Raw genomic sequence first — 21,687 nt, forward strand, 5'->3', positions numbered from 1 at the left:
ACCTGCCTTTGACAAAGCCATGTTGACTATTCCTAATAACATTATGCCTCTCATAAATCCTGCCTCTCAGGACCTTTTCCATCAACTTACCAACCACTGAAGTAAGACTCACTGCTCTATAATTTCCTGGGTTATCTCTACTCTCCTTCTTGAATAATGGACCAACATCCGCAACCCTCCAATCCTCCAGAACCTCTCCTGTCCTCACTGATGATGGAAAGATCATCACCAGAGGCTCAGCAATCTCCTTCCTTGCCTCCCACAGTAGCCTGGGGTACATCTCGTCTGGTCCCAGAGACTTATCTAACTTGATGCTTTCCAAAAGCTCCAGCACACCCTCTTCCTTAATATCTACATGCTCAAACTTTTCAGTCGGCTGTTAGTCATCCATGCTCCACTCTCCCAGTGGTATGCTGCCCCATTGTTCTTTTTTATCCCTTTTAGTCTCTCCTTATCTGTGCATCACTCATCAGTTCCAGTCTTACAACTGTACGCCCTCCACCTGTTTCTTTCTAGCCATCATCTACCCCGCAATCTGCTCACTTCCCCTCCCCAAAGTTGATTCCACCTATCACCTACCTCTCATCTCTATGCTGTTTCCCCTTTACAATTATAGTTATGATGCAGGATGTTGGCCAGAAAGAACAATAGCCTACCGATCAGTGAATTTGAGTGAATCAAGGACAGTGGAAGCAGACATAAAAATTGTCTTTTACTTGCCATGTGCTTGTAGATGGAGGCTGCCATTTTATGAAGAGACTCTGTGTTCTTCATTTTGTGAGTTAAACTCACTTGTTTTGATCAGTGTTTTAAGATCAACACAATTATGCTCCAGGTCATCTGCTGAACCAGGGATCATTCCCAAATAAAAAGTTATTTGAGAGGTTTTCTTTGGTTGGATATAACATGCAAGTTTGTGACTGTTGGGCTCTGTAATAACCCTACGTGATTCAAGCTGGTTGCTGATTAAGATCAAAGAGCCATAGATTACCATTCATCCCTTGCTGGGAAGGGGGCAATAACTGAATGCTGGCATAGAGTGGAGCCAGTGAAAAAGATGTTAAAGGTCAGGCACATGACACTGGAATGCAATGTTTGAATTGTTAAGAAATGGATATAAAAGCAGGAGCTTTGTGTGCGCTGGCAGCAATGATTCTGTAGGAGATTCACTATCATGGAAGTGAGGTGCCCACAGACATGGAGATTTGAAATGGGATTACAAAGAATGTGTGGCCAGTAAGGTCTTCTTTTTAACTGGTATTATCTTTTCTATTCTTCGACTGTTCATGGAAGGTCAGGAAAACTGATGGAAGACAATAAAGGTAGTTGTCAGTAATTACATATTCTCTCTGTGCCTCCCTGACCATTATTCCAAGGGCTAATCCTTGTAACAAGGGTCTCTTTGGAGCCAAAGGAGCCCAAGTTAATAGAATTCAAAGATCAACTGAAGGGGTAGCCAATCAGGACTGGGGCAAGTGAATGGACAGACTATATAAATACGAGCACTCCCGGAGAGAAACTAACAACTGCACGCTGATGATGTCACCTTGACTGGTGATGAAACATCTGCAAGCTGATTGCCAAGGTCAGTGAACACACCATCAAGTGCCTCAACGCAAGCCGCCAATATTCACCACCATCCTAAACTATTCATCTACCCTTGACATTTAATGGAATTACCATTAATGGAATTCCCAACTTGAAGATCACCATTGATGAGAAGGTTAAACGGACCAGCACTATTGTGGCTGTGAGTTGAATTTGGATATCCTGGGGAGCAAGTTACTCACTTTGATACCACAAGGCCTTTCTATTATACATAAACCACAAGGTAAATTAAAGAAAATATAAATGCCTTAAAACATTTAAATAAAGATAGTTGCTTGACGGAACACTTTCTATCTGCCTGGGTGAGTTGTTATAACACTCATGAAGCTCGACATCATCCGTGACAAAGCATATAACCTGATTAACCATCCTAAACATTTGTTTTCTCCGCCATAGGTATCTGGTGGCCACAGTATGTACATCAACAAAATACATTTAGTTTCTCAGTCAGACAATTCTAATGCTTCTTCCAGAGCAAGAGACACATTATTCTATCTGGGACAATTATAGTTTTTTTCAGTGTTACTAATTCTAACTCTTTGAACTCCTTGTCCAACACTTTAAGTGTGCCTTTATCCAGAATTGTTTAACATTGTCCAGAATTGCCAGGATTTTCCATTGGGTCTGTAGCGGTGTGCTACACACAGTGCTAAAATAATGACATGGAGTCAGTAAACTGCAATCAAAGATGATAATTTTATTCGAACTTCACAGCCTTGCTTTTAAAGCCTCCCTCATCCCGTCCTCCCCGGGCGCGGACGCTCCAAGAGACATGTACTCACAAACCCCCCCCAGGCTTTTCACCCTTTGTTGCGGACTTGGCCTTTGTGCCCATATGCTGACTAATTATGAGCCGGTTTGCGTGTGCCAGGAAGTGGGTTGCCACAGGTCCTTTGTTCCACCACAGTGTCCAGTGTGCCCAGTTTGATTCCTATAACAGGACCAGCCTTTCTAATCAGTTTATTGAACCTGATGGCATCACCTGTGTTGATGCCATTGCCTCAGCACGCCACCATGTAGAAGATTGAACTGGCTCAAAGGAGAGGACTGCATACTACAAAGGACCTTAGTCTCCTCAGGAAGTAGAGCCAAGTCTGGCCCTTGCTCACAGCCTCTGTGTTGGTACTCCACTTAAGTCTGTCATCCAGGTGCACCCACAAGTACATGTAGGCCTTCACATATCCATGTCCTCATCATCAATAGTAACAGGGAGCAGTGCAGGCTTAGTCTTCCTAAAGTCCATCACCATCTGCTCTGTCTTACTGATGTTGAGCTGCTGATGATTCAGCTTGCACCATTTGTCAAAGTCCTCCTCCAGTGCCCTGTATTCATCTTCCTGTCCTCCTTTTATACACCCAACTGTTGCTGAGTCATCAGAGAATGGCAAATGACCAATAAATGCCAGTCTTTCTGTACCATGTCTATGATTTATTTTAATATAATGTATAATTAAACAATTTTAAGGAATGAATGGTCTGAAAAGCTTTACTTAATAAAATAACTGTGTTCTACCTGCTGGCACTATTATTGTTCTTTAGGGATATTGCATATTGTGCAGAAACTGAAATTCTCTGATTTTGTTAAGTACACACTAAGGAGTCTAATTTGCTGGATCTTAAATATTTTCATGCAATGTAATTATAACCAAGGTGTTATATGATATAAATTAATTAACTTCAGAACTTAATAGCTTGATATTTTCCATTGGAATGTTGGCATGCATCATTCCGAGTTTCGGATAATCTGGGGATTAAACATGAAAGGCTTTATGAATTTAGAACAAAGACTGCTGATTACTAAAATACAATTCATCCATTAATTCTTGTGTGGAAATATTAACAGTTAAGATCATGATTTTTTAAATCCTCTTTGTTAGTTTTAAGTTGTAAGTGGGTGATTAAGAAAGCATGCAGTTCCTTTCCAGTTTTCATATCTAATTGAGTCCAAAAAAGTCCCCAGCTGTGACTCAGGCAGTTACATTGAGATTGCAGAGGATTATGCTGAGCCGAAGGACAACTTATTTATAACAGGTTGTAAGACAAGCCACAGGCAGCTGTCTATTTGATGATCTAGAAATATCTGAAGAATTGGTATTTTTGTGGAAGTCAAATGAGGGAGAGAAAGCTAGAAGAGTGGACATTTTCTATTGGACCTCAGCAAGGCCTTCAACAAGGTCCCGCATGGTAGGCTGTTCTGGTAGGTTAGGGTCCATGGAATCCAGCATGAGCTACAGTAGTCAGGTGGATTCAAAACTGGCTTGAAGGTGAGAAGCAGCAGGTGATGGTTGAAGGTTGTTTGTTGGAATGGAGGCCAATGATTAGAGCTGTGTCACAGGGGTTGGTGTTGGGTTATTTGTTTATTTATATCAGTGATTTGGATGCACCTACACAAGACGTGATCAGTATGTTTGTGGATGGGTATTATAGTTGGTATGAACTTATTGGGCTGTGGAGCCTGTATCCAGGCAGTATTGCTCTATAACTCCATGATTTGATATCTGACATTACTCCATTGCACTATGTTCTCTTTTCTGTCATGTGTCACCTGATCCCCACAGAACACCTATCTCTAGCACTGAATGTTCATGCCCATGTTGCCAGCTATTCCAATAGCACCATCCAGATTATGAAGATTCTGTTTCTTACATATTTTTGTCCTAGTAAGAAACATTTGAAATCCACAATGGGCAATTATTTTGCAGCCATTGTCCAGCCTTTCAGAAAAACTTCATTTAAGTCCTGGAATGTGAAGGAAGAACCTATCACAGTGGGAGCACGATAGGGTAGGGAATGTGTTAATACTTTTGAGTTGGATGATTTAACAGATCAAGTCATGTGTATCTTTTCTTAATCTTGCATTAGTGTTGGAAAAGAGTTCAGATTAATTTACTTTTCATTATTACAGGCATTATGTATTAGGTTATTTTCCCCTCATCAGTTGCTATCTGATGTGCAAAGTAGTTTTATCTGTATTCATCTCAAGCAGGGAAACTTCTATAATCCATTATTGTGGCAGAGCACTTGCAAAATAGTTGAAAAGTTTGCTCAACTTTAATATTAAATAATTTGATGGAGTATTTTGATAATCTAAATCAAATCTAGTGGAATAGGTAATGTAAGATACTTCAACTTTCAATAAAGTACCAACAAGATGTTATTAACATAATTACAACATATGGAATAAATGAGCATGCTGTGATATTTAAGGATTAGTTAAACAGTAAAGAAAACAAAGATTAGTTATAACTTATCATTTGGAAGGGTATGACAAATCAGCTTCACAGAAACTGATGGGACACACAACCTATATCAGTTATGTGGATGAGGGGGCCAAGTATAATATGTGCAAGTTCACTAATGATACAAAGCTGGATACAGCATGAACTATGAAGAAGATGCACCGTGGGTTATTGGTGATGCAGACATCCTAAGTTAATTAGTATGGCTTTGCAGATGGCACATGAAGAATGTGGAAATTAATGAGGTCATACACATCAGAATATTTTTTAAATACTAAATGATTGAAGATATTGGTATTTAGAAGGTCCTGGAGATTCTTGTGGTTGAGTCATTAAAGCTTAATAGAATCAGAATCAAGTTTAATATCAGCGACAGATGTCATGAAATTTGTTAACTTCCCAGCAGCAGTCCAATGTAATGTTGAAAAAATGGAATACAGTAGGTATATATATTTGTATATTAAATAGATAAATTAAAATAGTGCTAAAACCAAAATAATAAAAAAGTGAGGTAATGTTAATGGGTTCAATGTCCATTTAGAAGAAGCTGTTCCTGAATTGCAGAGAGTGTACCTTCTAGTTTCTGTACCTCCTTCCTGATGACAACAATGAGAAGAGGGCATGTCCTGGATGATGGGAGTCTTTAATAATGGACACCGCCTTTCTGAGTCAACTTTTTTCGAAGATGTTTCAAATACTACAGAGGTTAAAACCCATGATGGAGCTGACTAATTTTACAACTTTCTTTAGCTTCTTTCGATCTTGAGCAGTAGCCCCCCCCCCCCCCAGAGATGGTGATGCAGTTTATCGGATTGCTCACCATGGTGTATCAGCAGAAGTTTTCCAGTGTTTTAGAGGACAAACCAAATCTCCTCAATCTCCTAATGAAATATAGCTGCATTCTTTATAGCTACATTAATATATTGGGGTCAGGTTAGATCCTCAGAGATACTAAGACCCAGAAAATTGAAATTTGCTCACTCTCCCTTCTTCTGATCCCTTCATGATGATTGGTTCATTTTCCCTTTCCTACCCTTCCTGAAGTCCACAATCAGCTCTTTGGTCTTACTGACATTGAGTGCCAGGTTTTTGCTGTGACACCACTCAACTAGTTGGTATATCTCTCTCTTTTATGCTCTCTCATCTCCATTTTCAGGGTCAAAAAATTAACCAAGAAGGATAATGGTATATTAGACTTGATTGCAAGAGAATTTGAGTACAAAGGTAAAGATATCCCAGTGTAGTCATGTTGAGGTCCTCATCAGACTACATCTGGAATATTCTGTATTAATTTGATCTCCCTGGCTATAGAAGGATATGAATACAATAGAGGGAGTGTTACCGAGGTTTCCTAGATTGTCACTTCGGTTGGGGAGATTAACCAATGAGGAGAGATTTAAAAGACTGAGAGACAATGTCACTGAAGCATATATAAAGCTCTTGCCTGGCTTGACATGCCAGAAGTTGGGTGATGTTTCCCCGGTCTGGGTTATCTTGAACCAGATATCACACTATTTTACCTTACTCCTGAATGGGACAGCAACCACTCAGGACTGAGATTGGAAGACATTTCTTCACTAAAAGGGCAGGGAATCCTTGGAATTCTCCACCTGAGTACTGTGAAGGTTCAGGTGTGTATAAAAGAACCTCTAATCCTTGGACCAACTGACCTGAGGGCTCATTGAATGGGAGGGTGGGGGGCGAGGTGGTGGAGGGACACCAACCATTTTCCTCACCGTCCACTTCACTTACCAGCCTGACATCCATCCATGGGAGCCTTTTGCTGCATGTCCACATCATTGTCTTTCAAACACAAAGTGCAGACCTAGACCAGCCTAGCACCTAACTCCTCTTCATTCACTTCATTACACCTTTCCCCCACTCTTCCACCTTCCCCCCCCCACCTGACCTTACCTATCACCTGCCAGGTTGTACTGCTTTTCCTCTCCCCATCTTCCTATTCTGACTACTTACCCCTTCCTTTCCAGTCCTGAGGAAGGATCTCAGCCTAAAACATTGACTGTTTGGTCCACTCCATAGTTGCTGCCTGACCAGTTGAGTCCCTCCAGCATTTTGTGTGTTGCTCTGGATTTCTAGTATCTGCTGAATCTCTTGTGTTTCTAGTTATTACAGAAAGATTTGTTTCCCTTTCAAGAAAATCATGAAAATGGCATCTCTGAAGTTTTCTAGAAGAGAGAAATCTTCAATTGAAGCCAACCCCAAATTTCAAGAGTGATATTATCTGTTTCAGAGATCTTAGGTTTTTCAACTTGTTGATCTGGTGTAGCAGTGAGAAGGGACTGCATGATGTGTGGATGGAGTTAAGCAGAATCACTTCACAGATTGCTCCAGATGAGAATTCATTTAATGTGCCTCTGTCCTTGGTAAAGATCCTCCATTCTTGGCTCTCTCTTATAGTTACTACTATTTTAAGGTTCCTTTTGAAAAATTGCTCTGACTGACCACGACATGTGCAGTGATCATTTTCACAGAGTAACTTACCAACAGGCTGCCAACAAAAGGGCATGTTGAAATTATTTACATTTATTGGTTACAAAACACTCAATGGTACCCCTTAATTCTGCGTTATGAAATGGAAGTTTTCTAGAATCTACCTCATTTCTTTATTTCCAACTAGTTCAATAAATTGTTGCAGGATTTCTGCTTTCACCTTGAACAGTTACACTGTACTGCTACAATGAAACAGTCTGCATGCCCTTTCAGTAATATGACAATGTTACGTAATGAGATTAAAAATCAACACTGTGTTTTAGTGATTGCTAAGCAAACATCATGTATGGTGAAAGTTAATCAAAATTGTACCAGGAAGTATTTGATTGTTCAAGCACATATATTTGGCAAAGAAGACAATAGCTAAGTTTGGAACCTAACGTACTTTGTGATATATTTAGCACTCTAAAAGAACATAGAACATGGAATATCACAACATAGTACAGGACCTTCAGTCCATGATATCGTGCCAACCTTTTCGCCTACTCTAAGATCAATTTAACACTTCCCTCCTCCATAGCCCTCCATTTTCTATCATCCATGTGCCAATCTAAGACTTCTTTTAAATGTCCCCAAAGTATCTGCAAAGCTTAAAATTCACGTTACCTTAAAAACAGTATCTTTAATTTAAAATGACATTTTGCACAATATTTAATAAATATATATAAACACTTTAACCTTTGAGTGGGACTTCTATATTGTTAGTGATTCTGCAATAGATTCCACCAGCAAAAGAAGCAATTGCTTTACAGCTACATCTGAATGGAAATAACCCTGCAGTGCTTATAGACTTTGTAACAATAGTACTTGTATGATCATGCTATGACTGTCCTCCACTTTCCTTTGTAGTATGCTTGCCCAAACACCTTCCTGTCCCTTCTCATTTAGCAGTGGTTTCTCTTTCCAGCTACTTTTTAAAACAGTAATTCAGTTTTGATATTTAGTCATCAAATCCGTTTATAAGAATTATTGTCTTGCATTCATTATTCTTTTACAATGTAAGCTATATGGTAAATCTTTAATACTATCTAAGATGTATGAAACCTTTACATTACGAAGCAGCCACACATTCAGAGGCTGAACTTGTTTTCAGTGGCTGAAACAATAGTAATCTGGGATATGATCCAAGTCTTTAAAATGCCACAAAGCAAGCTTCAAGTTTCAAGTGAGATGAGTGGAGAGGAATTGTTTTTCACGCAGATATGCAGACATATGGAACAGATTTTATTAGATTAGCAAAAAAAACCTTAAATGCTTTAATTATTAACTGGTACTTGTTTTATTCCTTTCTGTGCCTCTTAATGCAAAGCAGAGAATATAGGAAAAAAGATACATGCACCAACTCATTTTATATGACATACCCAAAACTTTGCCAGAGAAGGGAGACTGGAAGTTCCAGCCAGGGGCTGCTACAAGTTGAATGCTAAAAATGTAAATAAGATGGAAAAAGCTAAACAGCATTCTTTGTTTCATTTTCCACCTATAACTTCAGTTAAGAAGATGGAAGTACGTTGCTTAGCCCCACTGAAAGCAGAGAAAGGTTACTGAACTTAGGTTCTAATGGTTCTTCTCCCTTTGAATGGACAGATGAACAACCTACCAGAGAGAAACTTGGAGCTGGAAATTAATTTTCAGCAGAGGTGAGAAAGAGTAGGGGAAAATAATGAAAAAAGTCATCTTGACTGCTCCAACCCTGTGTAGGCATTTATGGAATATTATACCCAAAATATAATTCAGATTCAAACTTGACAACTGTCTACGGAAAAAAAAAAATCATTCTGGTGACTGCGTGGAATTCCTTCCAAACTCTCTGCTCTGTCTAATTGTGACCGATATAAATTGATGCTCCAAATCTGGGTATCATTGTACACCCCTTGCCTTACAAACTTAAAATCAGCACCGTAAAATCCTGCTCCCATCATGGGTCAAGTTCTTCAATTGCTCCATGGCTCAGTGTCCTACCAGACATTACCCTTGCACCAAGTCAAGTTAATCTGGAAAAAGCACTGAATAGCATTACGCATTATTACCCAAGCCCAAATATTTTTGAAAATGCATACCTGTCATAACTCAAATTGGACACATCTTATCAGATTTTGCCAGGTAGGCAAGGTCAACAGATTAAACATATTGTGTTAAGTTCATAATAATTTAAAATGAAAGCAGAAAGTGCTGCAAATGGTATGTTTCCAAAATTTTTCTTTTTTCTTTTCACACTTCCAACATCCACAGATTTTAAATTTTCATAAAGCATTCCAATGTTGCTTATGGATTTAAAAATTGTTGAGATAAGTGGACTCTTCATTTATTTCCCTGTCATATCTTGGCATTGCTCAATTGGTAGAATAAATATTCTCTGACTCAGAATGCTAAGACAAGGATAACTGTATAACTTGTATTGTGCACGTAATTTAGTCTAAAAGAATAGCTTCATTCTTTCAGTTTCAAGTTGCCCTGAAACATTTTGCCTTTAACCCCTAGAGGTCATAGGTTAAGAGTGAAAGTTGAAATGTTTAAGGGGAGCTTCTTCATTCAGAGAGCAGAGTTGAGTATGGAAAGAGATGACAGAAGTTGTGGATGCAGGTTTGATTTCAACGTTTGAGAGAAGTTTGGTTAAGTACATGGTTGGGAGGGGTGTAGAGGGTCCATATGCGAGTTTTGGGATGAGGCAGAGTCAGAGTTTGGCATAGACTAGGTAGACTGAAGGGTCTACTTCAGTGTTGCAGTGCTCTGAGGCTGTAATATTATGATGACATACCTCCTTTAGAAACAAGGTGAGCAGGAATTTCTGTACCAGAGAGTGGAAAATCTGTGGAATTCATTGTCACAGGTGGCTGTGGAGGCCAAGTCATTAGGTATACTTAAGGCAGAGGTTGATAGGTTCTTGATTAGTCAGAGCATGAAGGAGACAGGGAGAATGCAGGAGATTGGCGCTGAGAGGGAAAATGGATCAGCCACGATAAAAAGGCAGGGCAGACTCGATGGGGCAAATGGTCTAATTCTGCTCCTATAGCTTATGGTCTTTTAAATGAGATATCAGGTCAGGACCTTTCTCCATATTTCAGTCAATGAAAAAATATCCATAACACTATTCCAAAACTTATCAGAGGTATATAACAAATAGGTATATAACAACATTTGACTATATTTCAGAAGTAAATTCATGCCTGTCAATTATTTCAGAGATGAAAGATGTTGTATAAATTAGCAATTGTCCCAGGTAGCATGCAATAAAATGTACTTGCATTTCAGTGGGACTTGGTGTGTAACAATGACTGGAAAGGACCTTTTTCTATGTCAGTGTTCTTCCTGGGAGTGCTGGTTGGCACCTTTATCGCTGGCCAGTTGTCAGACAGGTGAGTTATTCTATCCTCACTTGTACTAGGTATTTAATTATAAGTAATTGATGAACTGCTTGTTCATTACAGACTGATTTCCAACTTCTGTATTGTAAAATACTGTATACATGCCAAACATAATGACTTAAGAGATTTCAGTGCATTAAAGAAATGAGGATATTTTCAACATTTGGAAGCTTGTGAAAAATGTTATACTTTATTGTTAGAATATTCCATAAAGTGAAATCACTCTGTTGGTAACAATAGAAGAATCAAACTATTTTTATCTATTTGAACTCCTGAAATAAATTTTAATTATTGTTACTACAATTAGTAATGTTGCTTCCTTTCCCTTATCCCTAATTTTACAAAACAAACTTTATTTTAGAAATAAAATAATTAATCAACAATTACAATAAGATGTCAAGATGTTTGGATTTATGTACACTGGTGAGCTTCTTATAAATATATTGTGTGTGGATTCACCCATGAATAATTGAGTATGCTTTCCTGATCAATGCATATGCTTGTGGATTCTGGTGTAAGTATATATACATTTTATAATTTGTACACAATAATATATTAATGAATGGATGCAGCCACTAAAATATGTGTCAACACATAATCATACATTCAAATTAAAAAGCCCATACACTAACTGAAAAGGACAATGTGCTATGAGCATACGATATCCCTGCTGAAATTCTGAACATTGGCCAAGAGGAGTTTCCATCACAAACTTATAAAATTATCTTCTATGTCTAGAAAGATAGAGACTTGTCAGGAGACCTCAGATGTGCTATCAAAATATCCAAGAAAGGAGAGAAATCTATCTATGATAAATACAGAAGGGCCTCTCTTCTATCATCAACAGGGTTAGCCTCAGCTCTCTCACTGATGAAGAATTGTTCCTAAATCCCAATACTGATTCCATCCATCATGAGGCAGACGGGATATTCATCCTGAGGCAGTGGGAAGCATACTGTAGATGGAGTAACAGAAAGGAAGTTGGTTTCTGTGAAATGCTCTCTACAAATGAGCCTCCACTATACAACTCTGCCTTTTGTCAACAAAATGTATGTGGAGGCTTTGGGATATCACCTCAAGTGAAAGCAAACTTTGGTAATGAATCTCCTGTCACCTTCATGACACAAGCACACTTTGGGCAAAGGAGAGAGATGAAAATAGGGAGAGAAAGAATGAGAATGTCATTGAAGATAAATATCTCAAACCTGGCACTAGACCTATAGTCTACTCTGCACTTCTGTACATTCTTAAACCATGGACTTTTAGCTGGTACCATAAATCAAAAGAGAAAATACTCTGCCTTTGTAAACTTTTCCAAATCCATTGGGAGAATAAGCAGATGTATATAATTTCTTTATCTTAGGACAAAATCCTCAGCCCTTGGAACTTCATTATATTCATTCAGATCTACTAGTCAGGCCTCATTATTTACAACACCGGACTCCTGAAACAGATTCTGATACATGATTTTGAGCTCTTTCATGGCAAGGCATTACCAATGGGCAAACAAAATGATCCAATGATGTCTCCATTGTTCGAAAAAAGTAACTAAACACTTTCCTGTGGCCAATAGCAGGCAGACCTCTCTATGGTTGAGCAATCCTGACCCAGATCAACTTAAAATAGAGTTAAATCATTAGGGATGACAGCGAGAACCTTTAGATTGTTCAGAAAAAGCACAGAAACTGATATAAATAGTAGAAAGAGTGCCTCACCTCACTAGTCTACATCCTGTTGGACCTTTCCAGTACTTCCTGTTGCACTTATGGCAGAGTCTGCAAACCAACATCCTCTTCATCAACCATACAAAGCTGGAGTAGATATAAGCTGCCCTCAGTGCTGACACACTGCCTGAGTACAAGTAAATGCAATGGTGGCTCTATGTTTATGATTATTATTACTTCTCTATTAGTGGTAACAGAGAAAGTGGATTTAACAGAAATAATGTGTTGGTCTGAAGTTTACTTTCTAATTTTTAGGTTTGGGCGGAAGGCTGTTTGGTTTGGAACCATGGCTGTACAGACTGGATTCACCATGATTCAGGTGTTCTCTCCAAACTGGGAAATATTTTGCCTTCTTAATTTTTTTGTGGGTATTGGACAGATTTCAAACTATGTAGCTGCCTTTGTTATTGGTAAGTACCTGCTTTACAGTCAGACAATTTCAGTGATATGTTTAATGACTTATTTCTTAGTTTGACATTAAATTTTAAATTCATTTAATTAAGCAGTTGTAATAGTCAGTCATAAAGCATGGAAACTGACCCCTTCAGCCCAGCTGGTCCATGCTGACCAAGCTAGCCTCATTTACTCATGTTTGGCCATATCACTCAAAACTTTTCCTATCTATGTACCACTGTAACTACTTTTAAAATGTTGTTAATGGACCTGCTTCAATCGTTTCCTCTGGCAGCTTCATTGTGTATACTGACCACTCTCTGGGTGAAAAGGTAGCTTCTCAGCTTCCCATTTTGTCCATCCCATCTTGTCTTAAACCTGTCCTCAAGTTATAGACTCCTCAACTCTTGAAAAACGACAAAGTGCATTCCCTATCTATCCTTCATGATCTTATACACCTATATAAGAAGTATCCTTATCCTCCTAGTCTACAGTGAAGGAAGTCCCAACCTGCTCAGCCCTTCTCCAGAACTTGGACCCTCGAGTCCCAGCAACATCCTTCAAACTCTTTCCAGTTTAATGGCATATTTCCTCTGGAAGGTGATCAAATCTGAATGCAATATTCCAAATGTGGCCTTGTGACTGTCTAGTATAACTGCAACATAACATCCCAGCACCTATACTCACTGTCCTGATTGAAGGCCAGAATGCAAAAAAAATCTTCTTCACTACCTTGTTTAGCTGTGATGACCCTTTTAGGAAACCATGTACTTGGTCTCCTCAGTCTCTCTGTTCTACAAGATTTCACAGTTTGTTGTGAAATTCCTATCCTCACTTGTCTTCCCAAAATGGAACACCGAGGACTCATCTGGATTAAACTACCTTTGCCATTCATCAACCCAACTAGGCAAGATCACTCTGTAAATCCTGACAACCATCAGTATTGTCAATGACACCACCCATTAGTTATTTAGCTTACCTTGGATCCAATATGATCCAAATTTCCATAGCAGTCTACCATATCAAAGGCTTTTCTGAAGTCCATATAGACCACATCCACTGCCCTGTCTTCATTGATCTTCTTGGTTACTTCTTCAAAAGATTCAATCAAATTCATGAGACATTATCTTCCACACAAAGAGCCATGAAAATGATATTGATCCCTAATCAACCCCTGTCTTTCCAAATGCATTTAGATCACATATCTTATCCTTTAGAATCCATTCTAGTAATGTACTAGATCTTAGAGTTTCTGGTCACAGGTTTTCCTTTGGCATACTTCTTAAATAAAGGAACTACAGTATAGTAGATACAGTACAGTATCCCTCCTTCTTCCTGCACACCACCATCACTAGTGAATTTGTATATACCTTAACCAGAGCTTCAGCAATTCTTCTCAAGCTTCCCACAGTGTTCTTGGATAGGCCTGATCAGTCCCTGGAGATTTATCCACCTTCAAACATTTTATAAATCCAAGCACCTCCTTTGCATTATTGTACTCTAGCCCCAATAGCTGCCTCATGTTCTGTCTTCAGTCTTCTCCATGGTGGAAACAGAAAAGAAATGTTCATTGAGCAGCTCATCCATCTCCAGTCTTTACTTTGGTTTTCAGGGGGCCTTGTTCTAGCTCTGATTACTTTTTTATCCTCTTAAGTACTTTTTTATAAATAAAATTTGTGAATCATTCAAAATTATAATTGGCCTCGTCCTGGCTTACTTTACTTACAGGATCTGAAGTTCTTGGGAAATCTATTCGGGTTATTTACTCTACACTAGGACTCTGTATTTCTTATGCAATTGGCTACATGTTCCTACCTTTGATCGCATACTTCATACGAAGCTGGTGGATGTTACTGTTTGCCTTGTCTCTTCCAGGACTACTCTACATTCCTCTATGGTGGTATGTAGGAAATAACTTACTTAAGCACTTTTGATGGGCTCTAAAGTAGCAAGATAAAAATTATGTGTTTGACATTGTCCTTAGAATCCAACTCAAACCATGAACATTAGTGTTTCTTTTTTGATGAATGTGTAAGAATGAAGAATATATTAATTTTTTTCATATCGTAACAAATCTACATTAAGAAAATAGAGAACTAATTTTATTATAATTTGGCATTCCACATTACTCAGTGCATGTGTTCTGTTATGTAAATTTAAAACATTAAACTAAATCAAAGGAAAGCACGAGTCCAAAATGTGAGTCTAACTTCATAAGCAGACGAAGGGTCTCAGTCCGAAATGTCGACAGCGCTTCTCCCTATAGATGCTGCCTGGCCTGCTGTGTTCCACCAGCATTTTGTGTGTGTTGTAGTCTAACTTCATGTTTACTTTAGCAAGGTGCGCACATATCTAAATCTAAATCTAATCTAAATCTGTCATGTAGCAGCATGATGACGTATACAATTCACGGATTTATACATGTAACTGTAAAGAATTATTTAAATGAACAAGAATGCTTAATCAACCTATATATACAAGATTATCCAAATATTATTGTAATATTAAATGCACAACACTCCTCCTTGCTTAGCTGTAAACTCCAACTCAACAGAGAATGCATCTTAACTATATATATATAATATATGGTGCAATACAGATACTATATGCAGACATCCACAGCGTAGCATATTTTAAATGATCCCATTCAGGCCGAAAGATTAATCACTGTGGAGGCTTTCTTACTCTTGTGGGATATCGTCTTTCCTGGCAAGAGGGATCACTCTGCTTGACAGGTGAGATTTGTGGCTGTGAAAACAATCTCAGGTTCTGAGGTCTTCTCTGTGGCGGTTGCAGGAGTTAATTCTGAGACTACAGGAAGTTGCTCTAACTGCTCTGGATACCTTTCTGCTTCCTTTTTCTTCTTCTAGTTTGTGCATCTTGAACTTGGGAATGTGCATTTACTTCACTGGAGTATTCTCTTATTAATCCTTCTATTGCTCCCTTTAGAGCTGATCTCTACTCATCCGCAACATTATACGATGAATCCTTTGTTTTTGTAACTCTATGGACTCCTTTATCTTTGGCCTTCCATTCAGCTAGCTGGGCTCTAGTCTTTGCATCTACTTTTACAAGCAGCTTTTTGTCTCCCACTTGAAGTTCTTGCAATGACTTTAATGCACACAGAGTAGATTCTTGTTCTTTATACTCACAAACGATGAATGCTGGCAACACTCCTGAACTCACTTCCAGCTTAAAACCAAGCTATGTTTTGCATGTAACTGCCTGATTAACATACCAGAAGCTTTCTCACATATGTTGCCAACAAAAACTGTTGTAGTCAGACCACTGCTTTTGTCACTTTCACGTTTCCTCTGAGCTGCATGGTCTTTCTTTGATCCAATGTGCATTCCAACCAGAGGCACAGAGGTTGCCACCAACACCTGTTTGTCCTATGCTGGGCAAAGATTCATGGTGTACAGTGTGGAGACAGATGTTGCATCATCAACTACCTTTCTTAATTTTCTTTCAGATGTCTTCATTGCATAGGATAAGATATGCAAATTGTGGTTGAATATCCAAAGATTCAAAGTACTTTATTATCAAAGTATATGTACAATCCTGAGATTTGTCTTCTCACAGAGAGTTATAAAACAAAGAAAACCATGGAACCTGTTCTACGAACATCAACAAACCCCCAATGTGCAAAAGAAAATGCATAAACAGCAAAAAAAGGACAAAAAACACAGAATATAAACCATTAAATTACAAAGTCAGCAATACAGTCCAGGGATCAACAGCTGCATTGGTGTTGCTTCCTGCAACTGTGCTGAATTCATCAACTTCATCCATTTTGCCTCCAACTTCTACCATGCCCTCAAATTTACCTGGTCCATTTCTGACACCTCCTTTCCCTTTCTTGATCTCACTGTCTCCATCTCTGGAGACAGCTTATCCACTGGTGTCTATTACAACCCCATGGACTCCCACAGCTATTTGGACTACATCTCGTCCCAACCTACTACTTGTAAAAACCCCATTCCCTTCTCTCAATTCCTTCAGCTCTGCCGCATTTGCTCTCAGGATGAGGCTTTTCATTCTAGAATGAAGGAGGTGTTCTCCTTTTTCAAAGAAAGGGGCTTTCCTTCTTTTACCATCAACACTGTCCTCAACTGCATCTCTTCCATTGCACGCACATCTGCTCTAACCTCATCTTCCTGCCACCACACCAGGGAACGGGTTCCTCTTGTTCCAATGTACCACCCCACTGGCCTCTGAGTCCAGCACATAATTCTCCGAAACTTCCACCACCTCCAATGGAATCCCACCACCAAGTATATCTTTCCCTCACACTTTCTGTTACATTCGACATCCCCCCCCCCACCACATTGAGTTCCCTCCTGGCACATATCCTTGCAAGCAGAACAAGTGTTACACCTCCTCCCTCACTACCATTCAAGGCTGAAAACAGTCCTTCCAGGTGAGGTGACACTTCACCTGTGACTATTGGAGTCATTTACTGTGCTTGGTGCTCTCAGTGTGGATTCCTGTATATCAGTGAAACCTGATGTAGACTGGGAGACCACTTCACCGAACATCTGTGCTTCATCCACCCGAGCAAGCGGGGTATCTCAGTGGTCACCCATTTTAGTTCCACTTCCCATTCATATTTCGATATGTCCATCCATGGCCTCTTCTACTGTCATGAAGAGGCCACACTTAAGTTGGAGGAACAACACCTTGCATTTCATTTGGGTGTTCAACCTGATGGCATAAACATCTGTAACCCCCTGAGTCACCTCAGGCTCGCTCAGCTCGTTCTCGTCTAGGGGGAGCAGCCTTCGTCCCTGCCAAACTGGGTAATCAGCTTGTGTGGATGCTGTGTTATGTCCCCACCTCGCCAAAGAACAAACAGGACACCATATGCGATTAAATGATTACAGTTTATAACGATTACTATAACTAACTAATTAATAATGATACAGTACACATGAAGGAAAAGAAAATAAAGAAAAGGCACCAAACTTATCAAAGTCCAAACCACTTCATGCACAACTGTTGGAGCTCAATTACTGAAGTCTTCTGGCCACCATTCGATCCCCACCGAACTCCTCAACTCGCAGCTCAGGACCACCCGAAGTGGTCAACCAAGCACATCTATCTTCGTCTCCTCCCGTCGGGGTACCTCCTGGCCTTGGACCCCCGCTTGGGGTCTGTTCCTTGCCCAGTTTACAGCATCACTTCCCCTCATGCCGATCTCCCCAAAAGCCCACCAACAATAGCTTACAGACTCAGAAGAAAGAACAACATTAATCCCAATTGATTTACAAAGGAATACAATTCTCGTTATCAGTAAATTTTAACCCAAACAAGCTTCCAGCACTTTCTCGCAACAAAGAAGCATTCCTACTTTTAATAAAACAAAGAAGCCATTTTGATTAACATACGCAGTAACAAAGAAAAAGAAGAAATCCCCCCTTTACACATCAATTTCTCAAACTTCTGGTAATGCCCACCAACCCTCCCTCTCCCACCTTATCTCATTGTCCACTCTTCGCATCCCTCATTTTTCTTTCTTCCATGGCCTTCTGTCTCCTTCACCAAATAATTTCCCAGCTCTTTTCTTCATCCCTCACCCTCCAGGTTTTACCTATTGCCTGTTATTTCTCTCTCCCCTCCCACCACTTTTTAAATCTACTCCTCAGCTTTTTCTCTTCAGTCCAGCTGAAGGGTTTCAGCATGAAATGTCAACTGTACTTTTTCCGTAGATGTTCCCTTAGCATTTTGTGTGTGTTGAATGGCTGTTCGGTTTCAGTTCAATTCAATTCAATCTCACACTGCACTGTTTATTGACTGCTGGCCAGAACAAAAAATATGTAGCAACGAGAAAGCAGAAACACACCATAACCTGAAGCACAGAGTCCAATACATAAACATCATCAATTCAATTTTGCCCTTGACCCATCCTCCAGCAGCAACGGGCAAGAGGGAGCAGAGAAGGAGACCAGTCACTTGTAGGCAGATGGCACTGAACACCCACTCGCCTTCCACCCTCACTCACTTACTTGTTGATTTCAATCTTCCTTGAAGCTTTAATCAGTGAGATTGGCAAGAAATAGAATCAATCATGTGCTCGTGCCCGTCTCCAGGCTTTTGGCCTCTTGACCACAAACTTTGCTTGAAACCTCACCAAACTCCCCCAGAGCCAACAAGGCACCAGATTGCTCAATTGGCCTGAAAGCACACCATCAAACTATAAATCCTGGGCTCCAATAGTAGCTGAAATGTATTTGAAAGACAAAGAAGAAACAATGGAAATACAAGAAGTAATTTCGTGATCTGTCTGAAGGATGTTGTCTCTGGTCACATTGTTCACTGACATCTTCTTCTCAAGTTATAGTTGACTCAGTGAACCATGATGACCAATGTTCACTGGTCCTCCCATTTTTAACCACATACAATGTGGTTTGTTGGTTGTTGTATTCCACTGTTATATATCCCACAGAAGATATATTTTCTGCTATAAATTCTTAGTCCAATATCTGCAGTTTAGTATCTTTGAAATGTCATGCAAACTCTTTTTATGCAATGGCTGAAACAGCTGAACCAGGGTCCAATTCCATTGCAATTAATTTGCCGTTCACTTCTGGTATAAGCCCTATTGCTTATCTATTGTTAGCTTTCACATTGTAAGTTTTGTCTGTATATTCCTGTGTCATCTCATCATTATTAAGTTTTTCATCAACAGCATGCATACTTTGAAAGTGCAGCTTGACTTTTTATCTTTTTCTCTTCCCTGTGCCATCCATTTACTTTTGTCTGCCCAGTATACTCTTTGTATGTGACCTTCTTTGTTGCATTTTCTGCAAGTGTCACCTTTGACTCTACATTGGTGTGATGTATGTGAGCCCCTGCCACAACAGTAACACAATTTGTTCATCCAGGTTGGTTTAGACATTGCTGTTTGGTTCATGCTCACTTTCATTCCTGACTGCAACTCAATTGCATCTCTGTCTGCTGTTTCCATTATTACAGCATTTTCAACTACTCTTTTAAATGTAGGTTGTGCTTCAGTCAGTAGCCTAATGAAAGGTCTCGACCTGAAACGTTGACTGCTCATTTCAATGGATGCTGCCCAACCTGCTGAGTTCATGCAGCTTGTTTGTATGTGTTGAAGTAGTCATTTTTTAATACTTTATTGTAATGTCCCACAAAAACAATCTCTCAGTACATTAAGCCCCTCTTTGAATTTACAATACTGAGACAATCCCTTCAGTATAGCCACATATGCTGAAATAGACTTGCCTTCCTTTTGATTTTGACCAAAAGCATTCTGAAAACATTAATGTTTTGATTCTAAGTGTTCTTGCATTACATTTAGAATAGCAGCAAAGCTCACTTCTGCTAGTTTGATTAGAGCAGCTAAATTTTGAAGTAAACTGTATGCCTTTAACCCAATTCACTCAGCAAAACTGGTACTTGTTTCTCATTGGCTATTTCATTTGCTTCAAAATACTGTTCAATTACCTCAATATACATGAGCTAGTTATCTGCTGAATAATCAAACACATCTATCATTCTGATGTAACCGGCCATTTCTCATTTTTTTATTATTGTCACTTGGTGCTCATTGTTTATGAATACTGAATTCCTCTGTTTTCTGCTGTTTCCTTTTAACTCAACTGTTTCTGCGTGTGCTGTTCTGTGCTGTTTTTAACTCACCATTCCATGTCTCACTGCATGTCAATGGGTTGGTGGCCATCTTGGGTTCTTTTTAAAAATACCTCATCACCACTGTTACATTTTGTAACTTCAAAGCATTAAACTAATTCAAAGGAAGACAAAAGAGTCCAAAATGTGAGTCTAAATTCAGGTTTACTTTAAGTGAGACATGCACACATCATGTGATAGCGTGATGACATATGCAATTCACACATTTATACGTATAGCCCATAATGAATTATCTAAAAGAAAAAAAATGCATAATCAACCTTTAAATATAAGATTGCTCTAATATTACTCAATATTAAACACATAACAGGGTGGTTCACAATGTTTTGAATTTAACTTCCAAATTAGCTGCAACTGAGCCATAATTACACTTTATTTAACATATAGCAGCAAAAACCTTTGAATGATATGAAAATTGTAAATATTTAAGCTCAAAACAACCCATTTTATTTAATTGGAAGATTTGAAAGTGAAGTATTCAAGCCAGAAAAAGTAATAAAAAGAATTTATTATGTACAGTATATAAAAATGTTAGAGAAATCAAGTATCTATTGAGAATGACCATTCCAGCAGAAAGGAGAGATAAAATAAAGACAGCAACTGCTCCATAGTTTTGACCTGAGGAGCTGTTTGTTTAAAGGTACAACAAATAGAATAAGCTTGAATTCCCAGAAAGCCTCATAATAGAATTCCGTCTGTAAGAACAGAAATAAAGAGGAATTTCTTTAGTCAGAGGGTGGTGAATCTGTGCAACTCATTGGCATGGAAGGCTGTGGAGGACATGTCGCTAGGTATACATAAGTGAGATTTGATAGTTTTCTGATTGGGAAGAGCATCAAAGGTTAAGTGAGAAGGGAGGAAAATGGGGTTGAGGGAAATAATAAATCAGCCATGGAGGAATAGGCTCAATAGGCCGAATTGCCTAATTCTGCTCCCATGTCTTTTAGTTTTATGATCAGATATATGGGTTAAGAAATAAGTAAAATAATAATATCAAATAAAATATGTCGTGATTCAAAAAGGAAAGGACATTAAAAGTAACAATACCAAATAAACAGAACATTAGAGATTCTTGAGGTTTCAGAATTATCAGCTGTTTGGAGAAGAAGAGTTCAGGACAGACTTAGAGAGCAAACATTATGAAATTTTAAAGAGAAACATAATATTGTAAATGTTA

General features: G+C 38.9%; 1 protein-coding gene across 1 annotated transcript in view; it reads left to right on the forward strand.

Annotated features, from left to right (window-relative positions):
* LOC132405271 (organic cation/carnitine transporter 2-like) overlaps nucleotides 1–21,687 on the forward strand; it is a 52,945-nt gene that overhangs the window by 4,238 nt on the left and 27,020 nt on the right. Inside the window, exons 2-4 of the mRNA XM_059989950.1 lie at nucleotides 10,610–10,713; nucleotides 12,702–12,856; nucleotides 14,568–14,739. Of these exons, the coding sequence (XP_059845933.1) occupies nucleotides 10,610–10,713; nucleotides 12,702–12,856; nucleotides 14,568–14,739 (431 nt within the window). The remainder of the gene's footprint in view (nucleotides 1–10,609; nucleotides 10,714–12,701; nucleotides 12,857–14,567; nucleotides 14,740–21,687) is intronic.

Source organism: Hypanus sabinus, chromosome 15, assembly GCF_030144855.1.
Source record: "Hypanus sabinus isolate sHypSab1 chromosome 15, sHypSab1.hap1, whole genome shotgun sequence".
In the NCBI taxonomy this organism is placed as follows: domain Eukaryota; kingdom Metazoa; phylum Chordata; class Chondrichthyes; order Myliobatiformes; family Dasyatidae; genus Hypanus; species Hypanus sabinus.